This window comes from Anguilla rostrata, chromosome 11, assembly GCF_018555375.3.
Source record: "Anguilla rostrata isolate EN2019 chromosome 11, ASM1855537v3, whole genome shotgun sequence".
Taxonomy (NCBI): Eukaryota; Metazoa; Chordata; class Actinopteri; order Anguilliformes; family Anguillidae; genus Anguilla; species Anguilla rostrata.
Genome location: NC_057943.1, coordinates 37,571,123 through 37,585,976, shown reverse-complemented (window position 1 = coordinate 37,585,976; position 14,854 = coordinate 37,571,123). Strand labels below are relative to the sequence as shown.

The window sequence follows — 14,854 nt, the reverse complement described above, 5'->3', positions numbered from 1 at the left end:
CAAACCTTGAAATGAATTAAAACTGTCTAATTTCATTGGCAATCTTTTTGTCATGTTCAGCAAATCCGTGACAGAAATAAGACGCTAAATCTGAACACGAGACAAAAAGGTTTGTTAGGACTGACTCTTATTTTCGGTCTTAGGAGCTGAGACGGGGCTGGATGTAAGTACAGGGCCCTGACGACTAAAACCTGGAGCTGAGAAGAGAACGAGGGTCGCGGGGGGGGGGGGGGCATGGCCACGCGCCGTCGCTGTGACACGTCGCCTCTGAATTCGCTCGCCCTGCGTCGCTTCCTCTAAGCGTCACGTGACCGCAGCAGCAGGTGCGCAGGGCCGCCGAACAGCTCCGTCTGTCAGAGCTCAGACACGGGCGCGCGGGTTCGCCGCCTGCCATCGCCGCGGAGACGAGCGCGCGGGTCCGTCGCCTGCCATCGCCGCGGAGACGAGCGCGCGGGTCCGCCGCCTGCCATCGCCGCGGAGACGAGCGCGCGGGTCCGCCGCCTGCCATCGCCGCGGAGACGAGCGCGCGGTTCCGCCGGCAGTGCTCTTGCCACTTGGGTGACGTCTCTGCTTGGCACCGAGGCAGCGGAGCTGAGAAACCACAGACAGAGACGCAAGCCTCCCTGCGCCGGGGTTAGATCAGCTGGATTAGTTATGATGGTATTCTCAGTGAGCTAACCCAGCACTAACCCTCCTGAACCTTGGGTTAGATGAGCTGGATTAGTTATGAGGGTATTCTCAGTGAGCTAACCCAGCACTAACCCTCCTGAACCTTGGGTTAGATGAGCTGGATTAGTTATGAGGGTATTCTCAGTGAGCTAACCCAGCACTAACCCTCCTGAACCCGGGGTTAGATGAGCTGGATTAGTTTTGAGAGTGTTCTCAGTGAGCTAACCCAACACTAACCCATCTGAACCTGGGGTTAGATGAGCTGGATTAGTTATGAGAGTATTCTCAGTGAGCTAACCCAGCACTAACCCTCCTGAACCCGGGGTTAGATGAGCTGGATTAGTTATGATGGTATTCTCAGTGAGCTAACCCAACACTAACCCTCCTGAACCTTGGGTTAGATGAGCTGGATTAGTTATGAGAGTGTTCTCAGTGAGCTAACCCAGCACTAACCCTCCTGAACCCGGGGTTAGATGAGCTGGATTAGTTATGAGAGTATTCTCAGTGAGCTAACCCAGCACTAACCCCCCTGAACCCTGGGTTAGATGAGCTGGATTAGTTTTGAGAGTATTCTCAGTGAGCTAACCCAGCACTAACCCCCCTGAACCCTGGGTTAGAAGAGCTGGATTAGTTATGAGAGAATTCTCAGTGAGCTAACCCAGCACTAACCCCCCTGAACCCAGGGTTAGATGAGCTGGATTAGTTATGAGAGAATTCTCAGTGAGCTAACCCAGCACTAACCCCCCTGAACCCTGGGTTAGATGAGCTGGATTAGTTATGAGAGTATTCTCAGTGAGCTAACCCAGCACTAACCCTCCTGAACCCTGGGTTAGATGAGCTGGATTAGTTTTGAGAGTGTTCTCAGTGAGCTAACCCAGCACTAACCCTCCTGAACCCGGGGTTAGATGAGCTGGATTAGTTATGATGGTATTCTCAGTGAGCTAACCCAGCACTAACCCTCCTGAACCTGGGGTTAGATGAGCTGGATTAGTTATGAGAGTATCCTCAGTGAGATAACCCAGCACTAACCCTCCTGAACCCAGGGTTAGATGAGCTGGATTAGTTATGAGAGTATCCTCAGTGAGATAACCCAGCACTAACCCTCCTGAACCTGGGGTTAGATGAGCTGGATTAGTTATGAGAGTGTTCTCAGTGAGCTAACCCAGCACTAACCCTCCTGAACCCGGGGTTAGATGAGCTGGATTAGTTATGAGAATATCCTCAGTGAGATAACCCAGCACTTACCCTCCTGAACCTGGGGTTAGATGAGCTGGATTAGTTATGAGAGTGTTCTCAGTGAGCTAACCCAGCACTAACCCTCCTGAACCCGGGGTTAGATGAGCTGGATTAGTTATGAGAGTGTTCTCAGTGAGCTAACCCAGCACTAACCCTCCTGAACCCTGGGTTAGATGAGCTGGATTAGTTTTGAGAGTATTTTCAGTGAGATAACCCAGCACTAACTCTCCTGAACCTGAGGTTAGATGAGCTGGATTAGTTATGAGAGTATTCTCAGTGAGCTAACCCAGCACTAACCCTCCTGAACCCGGGGTTAGATGAGCTGGATTAGTTATGAGAGTGTTCTCAGTGAGCTAACCCAGCACTAACCCTCCTGAACCCGGGGTTAGATGAGCTGGATTAGTTAACAACATAGACTACAACAAATAGAAAATGATTAAGTGAATAAGTGAATATAAATTTGTACGACACATCAATGATTCCTGCTTGGGGAAACACTGTGTATGTGCTGCTGTAAAAATAGAGCCACAAATTTCAAAGCACCCTTTTTAATGGTTTTGAAAGGTTGAACAGAAGTGGGTGAGGCCAAATTTCTGTGTGGAAAAACTCATTACACAATAAGTACAAGTCCAGCAGGCATTAGTGGTGGTTGCCATTTCTAGACTAAAACAAACGCTGAAATGCATACAAGTGCTTTTGGTGGGTGTTGCTTCAATGGCTGTTAGTGATAAGGCATTGTAAAATGGCTTCCAGAACACCTATTCATTTGAGTCTTTTGACTCATTTCCTTTATTTGACACCCGTTTGGATCCCTCAGCTGTGGCCCACGCTCACTGAAGGTGATTCGCTCACACAGATGGGTCCACCCACTGTTAGAAGCAGACAAACTCAAGATGAACACAATTTTGAATGGTGGTTTTATTCATGGGGCCCACTATTAAAAAACTGCTTAAAATGACATATGCTGCTACTCAATACTCATTTGTATTCTGAACAAATTGCACTTAATTTGCATGCTTGCTTTGTTTAACAAAAAAAAAAAAAGCTTATTTCCATTTGCTTTTTTATATGAATGTATTTCGATACTAATTCCGCATCTAGGTAGTGTGTTGCGTGAATGTTTGGGGCTAGTCAGTGTTAAGACTACCCACCCGCTCATCTGCTGTCCCACACTGGCTTGCATGTTTGCCATTAGCTATGCCTAATCCCAGGAAGAAGTATTTTCTAAATAAATGTTTACTTTTTTTGATTGTGCAGTGTGTGTACTGGGTGGGTGTGCGAAAGTCTGTATATTTATCCCACCCTCAGTTTGCTTAGGCAGTAGCATGAAGTTGCTTTTGTAGAAAGGGGTTGTCAAATTAGAATAGATCAGGAAGTGTGATATTTGAAGCACTTTCCCATTAGTCATGTCATTGACCAATTCTTTCCTAGAAGTATTTGTTTTTTTATTATAAAGAGACTAAATAACTTCATTTACAGTTTGCAGTATACTGAAGTTCCACCCATTCATTCATATCCTTACAAATTTTGTAGGCTTATTATTTACAGGGACCTCGCTGCTCGGGAGCGTTTAAAAACTGATGTTCCGTAATGTTAACGCATTCTTTTTGATTCACCTGTTTCTAATCATCTTTAGACTGGCTGCGTACTTACATTCGCAATGTGCATTTACGTAGCCTCTTTAGCAGCACAAATCGTATCTCCGTGTGCATTTAACGCGCTATACTTCAAATAGCTCATGAGACGACGGCAATATGTGCAGACTACATATGATTGCAATTACTGTGGAATCAATGAGAACGGTTACAGGTAAACGCAGCTTGCGTGCGGATATGTCAAAAGATCACTGTGAGAAGTTGCTATTTTATTTTCCCGATTGCGTCTCTCTCCAGGCGTCATATCGAGAGTCCATTCACATCGCTGCGAATGTGTCGAGCTGCCTGCACCCACATAACTCCGCTGTACTTCCTCTCGGGTCGTTCAACAGACATCGGTTTCTTTAGAGTGTTTTCTCCCCCGTGTACTCCACAAAACAAGGCGCCGTGTCGTTCTCTGCAGTCGCCACAGTTTAAGTAGGCTAAGTATTTGCATTACGAACACTTCCTGGTTTGGTTACTATTAAAGTGCCCGGCTAACCTGACGAGACACACTTCAACAATTCTGCCGCTCCTGCAACCTCTATGGACGTCTGTGAAACTGCTGCTTGCTTTTGATTTTCATTTTCCACTTCAGTATAGAAATATTGACACTTTTTGACTTAGCCGTACTTTGCACTCTGGCTCACAAGCAACACCCTGCACAAAGCGCGGCTGTATGAAAAGCACACACCCAAGTGTGCCAGGAAGAACTCAACTCTGAAGCCATAGTGTACTTCTCAAGAAGTTGCTACAGTATGTAGGGGGAAGACGGCGCTGAACCCACCGAAGAACCTGTAATAGTCTTCACGTTCTCTTTTTTCTATTTGAAGACACCGAAAATGTCGGATTCGATGTCTAGTTTTTTGCACATCGGGGATATTGTGTCCCTATATGCAGAAGGCACTGTCAATGGATTTATTAGCACGCTGGGGTAAGTAAACGCACATCTGTGGAATTTCTCTCATTTTAAGTGTTCCGCGTGACCCTTCCAGTGAGAAATTCTTCGACCTTCCAAGACGACGTGATCAATCTTGTCACTGCTCTGCAAATGATCTTGGGGCATCTGTTCCAACCTTCGTTTGGCGTTCTCAGTATGATGCACACAGCTATAGTCCTGTTCCATCTACAGTTATCTGGATACAATAACGACGATAACAACAACAAGAACAACAACAACAATTAATAATAATAATAATAATAATAATAATAATAATAATAATAATAATAATAATAATAATAATACAGTGTAAATGTTCATACGATGCAGTGAAACAAAATAGCTTGCGTGCACAGTACTGCCTGTGCAGGTAAGCTAATGTTGACAGTTGTGCTCTTTGCAAGACAAGCATGTTGAATTTCAATTTTTGTATATGTACATCTGATTTTGGGCTTGACACGTGACACTATACACACTAATGACAGTAGTACTCTTTCACGGTTCAATCGTCAGTGGCAATTCTGTTGACTTAACTCTGATAGTGTTGCTGTGTTGTAGTAATGCAAAGTAGTACTATTTTTTTGGTTTAGCCTGGACATGATGCACTGCAGCCTGTCCAATATCCTGGATGTGAAGACATGGCCAGAGGCCCTGTGCATCTTGTGCATTTCAGGATTTTCTCTCTCAGAGACCGGTTTAGTCACCAGTAGATGCTGTAGTGCAGTATAGTGGTGTGCTATTTCTTGGCACCATGCTTGGTTGGTGAATTGGAGTTGGTCCCTGTGAGATGATGAAGACTTTTAGAATGGAGCATGCTGTAATATCTTGGTGGATGAGACTTCCGATAGGCTCAGTTAGTACATAAGAACATTGTAATTAAAGGATTTTTAAAAATCTTGGCCTAATAATGACCTGTGCCAAGATTTTAATTCATGGTGATATGTGGTGCTGGAATTTCTGTAATACGTTTTTACCAGGTAACAATTGTCAAAAATGTTCCTTATTTTACATGTATACACTTAGATAATTCAACTTCGGAAAGCAGACTAGGTTAGGTCAGGAGAGTGCATTTTAATCTCTGTTCCAGATTTGTGAACAAATAATGATTCATATAGATATATGTAACAGATATGAACTGCGCAAGTTGCAGGTTGGCTACATTTAAATAGCACAAACCATCCATGTGTAAAATTGCCGATAGTTCAAAAGTACGATCTGTTTGTCTGGGGCATAAACTGACATCGCATGATTCAATTTGTGCATATTTATCGTCCATTTTAATAATCACCCAGCATGTTGCAGTTGCAGGTGTAGGTGTTGTGCGTGAGTTGTTTGCTGGGTGGAGTTATGTGTAACCTGTATTCTGTATGCCTTTGCTCAACTGCCTTAGGGGTTCACACTTAAAAACCCGGTTTCAGAGGCTTGGTCTGTGACCTCAGTAAGCTCCATTATCGACGCTTCTGAAAAAAATGTTTACACACCTCCTAGAAAATGAATTTCGGAAAGCATTTTTTAGGCTCGCTGTAGTTTGGCTGAATTCACACGCTGTCGCAGTATGTCTCAGTGGGCTCACTCGCTCCTGCTGCTCATATTCTGCTTAACTGCGTAGCATTGCATTGATTCATTCGCTTTTGTTTTTCATTTTCAGTAACAGTTCAATTCAAACATAAATCAGTATCATTTGCCTTTTCCACAAATAGCCTACATATTATGAAATTGAAAAGACATATCTGGACAAACAACGTCTGTCTTTAAGTCTAAAAATGAACTCAGCAGTGTTGTATTTTAGTATTTTCTCCTTTTTCCTGCACTAGTAATAATGCTATTTTCTGTGAGGTGTACTCAGACAGGGTTGGTGTGTATTCCCAGTATATGAACATTAAAATGTGTGCTGGTTGTCTATTTTGTTTAAGGTCTAGGCCTAGTACTTAAAACTAAGGAGCGATCACGCATTTCAGATCTGAACAGTGTGCTTAGTCAAATCCCTTTTTAATCCCGTTTACATTAGATGTAGATGAATCTGAACCACTGCCCCTTTGCTGCCAAAAAATGGTGGCTTTACTCCATTTGTGACTTTGTGAACCAGAGACTTAAGCTGCTTAAACAGTTGCATGGAAACTTCACTCATGTTGCATTAGGCGAATCTACTGCCTGCTACTGTGTGGTGTGTTTGTGTACATGTGTGTATGCATGTACCTGCATGCAGTGTGGTGTGTTTGTGTACATGTGTGTATGCATGTACCTGCATGCAGTGTGGTGTGTTTGTCTAAGTGTGTGTATGCATATACCTGCATGCAGTGTGGTGTGTTTGTGTACGTGTGTGTATGCATGTACCTGCATGCAGGGGTGTGTTGTGTACTGTGTATGCATAACTGCATGCAGTGTGGTGTTGTGTAATGTGTTATGCATGTACCTGCATGCAGTGTGGTGTGTTTGTGTGTGTGTGTGTATGCATATACCTGCATGCAGTGTGGTGTGTTTGTGTACGTGTGTGTATGCATGTACCTGCATGCAGTGTGGTGTGTTTGTGTACATGTGTGTATGCATGTACCTGCATGCAGTGTGGTGTGTTTGTGTACGTGTGTGTATGCATGTACCTGCATGCAGTGTGGTGTGTTTGTGTGTGTGTGTGTGTATGCATGTACCTGCATGCAGTGTGGTGTGTTTGTGTGTGTGTGTGTGTATGCATATACCTGCATGAAGTGTGGTGTGTTTGTGTACATGTGTGTATGCGTATACCTGCATGCAGTGTGGTGTATTTGTGTACATGTGTGTATGCATATACCTGCATGCAGTGTGGTGTATTTGTGTACATGTGTGTATGCATATACCTGCATGCAGTGTGGTGTGTTTGTGTACATGTGTGTATGCATATACCTGCATGCAGGGTGGTGTGTTTGTGTACGTGTGTATGCATGTACCTATATGCAGTGTGAAAGGGAATGCATGCAGCTGGTTAATTGTGCAGGACCTTTTTAATTAAAACCATATTAGTCGATGAAATGTGGCCACATTCAAACAAAATATTAATAAATATTACAGGATAAAAATAAACATCCAACTTTCAGTGAGTTTACTGTACAAAGATCGAGAATTATATCAAATGCTCTAAGCTGTAAAATACATATTGATAGGAAATGAAAGTATATTTACTTTGCAATTAGACAGTAATTTTTGTTTAAATGATGCAACTGGGGCAGTGCTGAAGATCTGGGTGAGGAGAAGACTGTGATGACTCATGCTTTTGGCCCCAACTCAAACGTTTAACCGAGAGGAAGAAAGGATTGCCCGACAGATGGTTGTCAATGACGCTTTTTTTTTTTTTGAATTATGCAAGAAGAAAGTAGTTTGTGTAGACAAAAAGTAAAAATTGCTGCACACTCCTCTGTGTTTTTGCAGATACTGTCAAATTTTAAACGGGGTGTAGCCTAATACATGGAAGTAGCACCTTTGGTGATGTCATTTCAAGCTCGTATTGCTACATTTGCACATAGAGAACATGAAACGGAAACAAGTCACACTTTCCATTGATAAAAAAACTGAAATTCTGTCAACATTAGACAAAGCAGCACTTGGAAAAAGAAGCCAGAGATAATGGGTCACATGAAAGGAGATCTATCACTTGAAAGTTAAAAATAATAAATGCATTATTTGGTCATCTGCTGATTGTTGGTGTATTAACTTTGAAGTATGGTGTGTATGCAGAAAATGAGATGAAAGTATATCATTCCAATCAAAGTATCCAGTTCTTAAAAGTGGTGTACCTTACATTGTAGGAATTTAGCAGATGCCCTTATCCAGAGCGACTTACACAACTTTTACATATCATTTACATATCATCCATTTATACAGCTGGATATATACTGAAGCAATGCAGGTTAAGTACCTTTCTCAAAGGTGCAACGGCAGTGTCCTACCAGGGAATTGAACCTGTGAACTTTAGGTTACAAGACCAGCTCCTTACCCATAACACTACATTGCTGCCTAAGGTGTATTTTGACCTTACCTTTAAAGTTACAAACATGTCTGAGTTCTGAGCATCCACCATTCCTGACTTGTTTACCTGAGATTTTTCTGTAGTCTCAAAAGTAGCGTCAGGCTGATCTTGTCTTAGCTGGTTTTAATGACATAAGGACAGCAGTACTGAGTGTTTTATATGGTGGAGTGTCAGTACACCAGTGTCTCAGCGATTGGCAGACCACCCAATCTGTGGAGGAGTGTGTTTATTGGGAGCAGGGGCGGGGGATGCTTGTTGTTTTCCCGGGAGTGACACCTGGATCTGTAGAATTAATTGGGCCTCACCCCCAGATGGGTTTTCTCTGAATGCAAATATGACGGGAAGAGGAAGTGAATTATGCATGTGCAGGGCTGATTGCCTCTAGAGTCGCCAGCAATTCAATGACAGGCTATTTGTGGTGTTTCCTGTGGTTTCTTTTTTTGAAAGAGTGGCTTTGTTCATTTCAACAAGCCTTTTTCGTCCATCCATGGTGGTGGTGATGATGCCACTCTGTACTCTGGCTGGAGGCAGAGCCACTCTGTACTCTGGCTGGGGGCGGAGCCACACTGTACTCTGGCTGGAGGCGGAGCCACACTGTACTCTGGCTGGAGGCGGAGCCACACTGTACTCTGGCTGGAGGCGGAGCCACACTGTACTCTGGCTGGAGGCGGAGCCACACTGTACTCTGGCTGGGGGTGGAGCCACACTGTACTCTGGCTGGAGGCGGAGCCACACTGTACTCTGGCTGGAGGCGGAGCCACACTGTACTCTGGCTGGAGGCGGAGCCACACTGTACTCTGGCTGGAGGCGGAGCCACACTGTACTCTGGCTGGGGGCGGAGCCACACTGTACTCTGGCTGGAGGCGGAGCCACACTGTACTCTGGCTGGGGGCGGAGCCACACTGTATTCGTACTGGTTGGGGTGTGGATTAACACTGTACGCACTTCTGTGTGCTTAAACTCCCAGTATGCATATCATTGTGCTTCATAAAGGTTGCTTTTCAACTCACCATCTTCTATTAATGCTGTTGTTTATGGCAGTGAGTGTCTTACTTTGCTGTTGTATATGGAAGTGATTCAGCAATGACAGTAGTTTATGTTGGCCTTGCATCCGCATTGCAATTAATAACTGATCTCTGTATACATGTATAGCTGTTTCTGAACCAATTTGGACTCCACCAGAAGTATACTACCCCAAGTATAAGACTTATGGATACTGCTTGTTGACTCATCTGGTTGAGGCACCAATCTAGTTCTAGTGCAATGGTTCTTAGACTTTTTAATATTGGGACCCAAATCATAAATACTTTTTAATGTTGGGACACAGATGAGAAATTTAGTACCTTTCAGGGGGCCTTCCAATGCACATGCTAGCATAGCCTAGTGGACTGCAGACTCATTTCGGGACCACCTCATACACTCCTGCGACCCATTTTGGATCCCAACCCATGGTTTGAGAAACACTGTTCAGGTGTATGCATGAGGCCCAGGATCAAACCCCGACCCTGCCAGTGCTGGCTGTGGCTGGTAGGACAATACATGACTGGCAGTAGTGTCACCAAGAGTTTGAGAAGGTTCAGTGAGCGCCTTATTGCTCACCACTGCCCCCACTGGTCCATCAAGTGCCTGCAGGTCCACCTGATAAGCTCATCTCTGCAGAAGTATGACTTGAGAAGTGCAGTGGGATAATAAATGACGCTGTCATGGTGGCGTGGTTCGGAGGAGAGCTTGTGCTTGTTCGTGTGCTTCCAAATCGACAGCCAGGGGTCCAGTTATGAGTTCCCATGTACCTATCCCAATGATATCCCAATTTGGGCATTCCAAATAAAAATCAGAAAAAGCAAAAAAAAAAAAGAAGAAGAATTCCTTACTTTCCTTATACGCTTGGTATTTGTAAGGGCCTGACTGGCTGCCATGACAGGAAACCTTTAGCTTAATTAGTTTAATTCAGAACCTTGTTTGCATCCTTCTGTAAAGTTTACCAGGATGCATCCATTGTGAAAGCACTGGGATGTATATGTATTCATTTATTTAACCAGGGTAGTTACATTGAGATCCCATCTCTTCTGTAAGTGAGCCACCCTGGAGCCTACACAATTTTTGGGACTGCAACTCCCACAATGCTTTGCTTTGACCAAGACATTGAAAAGGTGGGAAATATTGGTGGATACTGGGAAGGAATGGAAGGAAGGTGTTGAGGCACACACAGGCAGTATTTTTCAGTGGCAAATCAAAATACTGGAGTGAACCAGCAACATTCTAATGACCTCTCTTCTGTATTCTCAGTTCCTCCCCCTTCTCCTCCTTCCATCCCTCGTTTCCTTGAGATGTGTACAAAGGGAGCCAATGAAAGGAAAAAAAGGAAAGCGCTCTAGGCAAGGGAATGTGAATAAGTTGAACGGGTGACGTACGGAGACCAAGGAAGGCAGCCTCCCTGATCCAGTTCTATACCCCAGTTCAAAAGCACTTCTTAGCCTTACGCTATTCCGCATGTTGAAGGTTCGAGGAGGCCGAAGCCTCCTCCTAAATCAGTGTATGTGTGCTTCCTGTGGGTCATTGAGAGGAGACGTCGCTCCCAGGATTATCGCAGCTCCTCCCAGTGCCGGAACTTTCCCCTGCTTTGCATGGAAAATGCGCGCCATTCAAATCTCAGGCCCGGTTCAGCCACCTGTCAGGATGTGGAGGGCGGACGTCTGGACCTCCCTGCCGCTGTGCGCTGAGGTCGAGAAACGCAGCCTCACACGCAAGCTTCAGGTTCTCCTCTCGGGCCGGAGCCTAAAGATGAGGCCCGTTTGTGAATGCGAGGGGAAGGGAAAAAAACTGCTGGTCTATTAAACGCGGCTCTCGGCACATTGAGGATCTTCCGTAATTCATGATAATCCGATGCTGAGTATCGGGACGAGAGGGGGCAGCTGGGCATGCGCGACGTCAGCATTTATGCTAATGAGGACCAGAGTGGTGGGAGATTTTTTATATTTACATTTATTTATATTTGTATGAAATACAGATTAGCTGGCTGGCACGGTCCTCTGTATAAGCAGTGTGAATTAGCAGCTGCACCTGTTGCATGTTGTTGTTTTCCCAGAATAGAACAAAATCAGGAAAAAAAAAAACCCCCCATGATGTCATTTTACAAAGCCAGGCCACAGACTACAGAGTCAGTGTAATGCTGTAGTTTTGTAAGAAGTAAGGGTCAGCCTGCCATTTTTTTAAGTATTTTTGTGGTTTTATTCAGACAGGTGGAAAGCAGAGAGGGTAATAGATGGAGAAGGAGCAACAGCTGTGAAACTTCCACAGCAGGGTTTCGCCCTGTGGACAGTGCCACATGTTCCGCCAGGCTGTGGTTTTTTTAATCGAGGGCACAAGCTTTAAAAACGGGGACGGCCGCCCCCCTCCCTTATCGGACGTTCTGCGTAATCTGCTGTGCCAAGCTTCCCCAGCCCTCCCTCAGAGCCGGATCAATGGGCGGACATTTTGAGTCGGTTCCACCCTCTGCGCTGGAGCCATGGGCAGAACATTTAAAGTGCCAGTCCCTAATTTAAAAAAGCCATATTTGATACCTTTTCACAATGGCACTTTTATAGTAGTATTGATTCAGCGTGTTTTTGGCCTCTAGTTGCTCCTCTGTGTGCTGTGTTCGGGTGCGACAATCCCGTCGAGTATTCGGATGTAATGACGCACAGGAACTTGCTTGCCGAACGCAAAAGAGCAAGTGTCTAAAATCCAAAAAGCATCTTTAAAATTAGGTTTTACGCGTTGCTCAATATTACCATGTCGGACAACATTAGGCCTCGTTCACCAACCGTTCTTAAGAAGAATTTTCTTCTTAAAACCCACTCACGAAGTTTTCACGAAGATTCTGACATTCACCAATGTTTTCTTATTTGGGATTTGTTCTTAGGTAAGAACAGAATCTACGCACACATTTGAGTGCTGTAAGTTTGTGCAAAATAATTGGTTATTGCGTTTTCTTCAATTCTACAGTTGTATAATATTATAGGATTTAAATTACAATAATATTTTTATCATTTATAATATTTTTAAATAATTATTTTCATTATTTTACAAAGCATTAAGGTGCCAGGTTCCACCTCAGAGGGTGGTTGCCTCAGCGGGAGTAAATGATAAAAATCAAACCATTGTAGTGACCTTTTATTTTTGGGGGTTTCAGTTATGCAAAGTTTGGTCTATACTACAAAAGCAAGTGTTTAAATTTTGAATACAATCTAAGCACTTAGGTAACACTTTTTAAACACGTGGACATGTTGAAGAAGAGAACACTTATTCAGTCGTCACTAGGGGGATGACACCAAAATGACTGGCAATACATTTTTTGTGCAGTGTTTTGTGCAGCGACCGGTTTGCTCCGATGCAGTTTACTGCCGGTTGATTTAATTAGCGGTATTAATATGAGGAGAAGCGCTTTGTCGTTTGAATGTATAACACGCAATTCCTTGCGCCCACGCCCACCAGCATTTTTTTTGTCTCAGATTTGACATCAAACCATTTATTTTACTTCATCAGTTGTGCGCCCTTCTCCGGATACAGCGTTCACTGAACGAGTAATAGCATCCCATGCATTTTTTGTGTTATTTTATATCCACTACTGCTAAATATGACAGGTCGTTTGCTCTTCACTTCCCACAGCAATATCTCCACTTCAGAACTACTGAAGTTTTTCTTACGTTTGGAGTCCGGTGCTCTACCGTCTTTAGATTTTCGTTTGGGCATTATTGACTTTGTTTGCTCTTGGTGATATAAGTCAGTAATCCGGGATTGGGCGTAACCTTGTGGAGGAGTAGTGTTCGAGTTAGTCAAGGTGCCAATCCGTCTTTAGACCACGGCTGAAAATGGACAGTGACCGAGAGGGTCACAAAGGAATGGGGAGCGTGTTCCACCTCTGGGGAACTGGGGTGGAGAAGCTCCGCGGTCAGGACAGGCGAGAACCATTCGCCCGGACGGCAGGGAGTGCTAGTCGCTCCGCTGCAGCAGAGCGGAGTGGTCGAGCTGACGTGTAGGGATGAATTACATCCTGTAGGTAGGAGGGGGCTGTCCTGTTGGCTGCAGTGTAGGCCAGAGTCAGGACTTTGAGCCTGAACCTGGCGGCGACTGGTAGCTCTTGGTTCCTCCCTCCGTGCAAGATTCATGGGAAGGCAGTGTTATCTGGGTCCTCCCTCTGTGCTAGATCGATGGGAAGGTAGTATTAGCTGGGTCCTCTCTCTGTGCTAGATCGATGGGAAGGAAGTATTAGCTGGGTCCTCTCTCTGTGCTAGATCGATGGGAAGGAAGTATTAGCTGGGTCCTCTCTCTGTGCTTGATCGATGGGAAGGAAGTATTAGCTGGGTCCTCTCTCTCTGCTAGATTCATGGCAAGGCAGTGTTAGCTGGGTCCTCTCTCTGTCACTCAGCCCAGTGTGAAAGGGAAGTGTAAGAAGCTCTTCCCACCAGCACTGGCATTCTCTGCTCAGAGATGCTCCTAGCATAGCGCAGTGCGGTCAGGGCTCATTCACCCTCAGTCATGTGAGTCATCGTGGGTGCAGCAAAAGTATGCCGGACATTTAAAAAGGATCTTACTTTGCTTTTGCAGTAAACGTGCATTATGTCAAATTTTGCCTGGGAAATTTGTTGCCAGGGAAAGGCAACAGACAACAACATTCAGCAGAGACGACATTAGTCCTCAAAGAGTATTTGCACTCAGTGTTTCAGCTTGGCTCCACCTGCTACACAATTGAAAAAAAAAGCATTACATCCAGTCACTCTTCCTTTCTGAGCTATACTCATCCAAGGCACCCCACCGTGATTAACCATTATTCCATTTAACATTCATCCTAAACCTTGAATCACAGATTCAAATGCACAATTACATTTGAATCTGTACAACAGTAAAAATTTTTGGCAATATCAGAAATTGCAAGATGGTGGATTTCTAGAGTTCTCTATTTAAAGTTATTATCGTTCTTGCATAAATTCTAGCAGCTTAGTATTTCAGTTATCATAATCATTTTTTCAGCTAAAGGTTTCTTCTTATTAGTGATGATTACAAAATGAATGACATTAGTTCTTTCTGATTAGATTAGATTTATGAAAACATTTACAAAAATCTACTATAGCAAGAGAATATTTTGTCCTTTGAATGTTAATATTTGGGCTACTTAGCACAATTTTGACTAAATCAGTGTCACTGGAAATGACATGTTCTACAGCCAATGAAATGAGGCCTATGGACACATTCCTATTATGGCACGGTACCACAACCATGAGCACTTTATCTGAATAATGAAATGGGTAACTAAATGATGGAGCCTTTATAACTACAGACTTACTGATGACGAGAGGATGTCTGATTCTGAAGTACTGATTCATGGCGTTCATAATAAGT

At 44.1% G+C, this 14,854-nt stretch overlaps 1 protein-coding gene across 2 annotated transcripts in view; it reads left to right on the top strand.

Annotated features, from left to right (window-relative positions):
* Positions 1-3,850: 3,850 nt before the first annotated feature.
* The window catches only part of itpr3 (inositol 1,4,5-trisphosphate receptor, type 3), an 80,657-nt gene continuing 69,653 nt past the window's right edge, over positions 3,851-14,854 (top strand). For both annotated transcript variants that reach the window (XM_064299837.1, XM_064299836.1), the window contains exon 1: positions 3,851-4,473. In XM_064299837.1, coding sequence (XP_064155907.1) covers positions 4,382-4,473 — 92 coding nt within the window. In that variant the 5' untranslated portion in view covers positions 3,851-4,381. The remainder of the gene's footprint in view (positions 4,474-14,854) is intronic.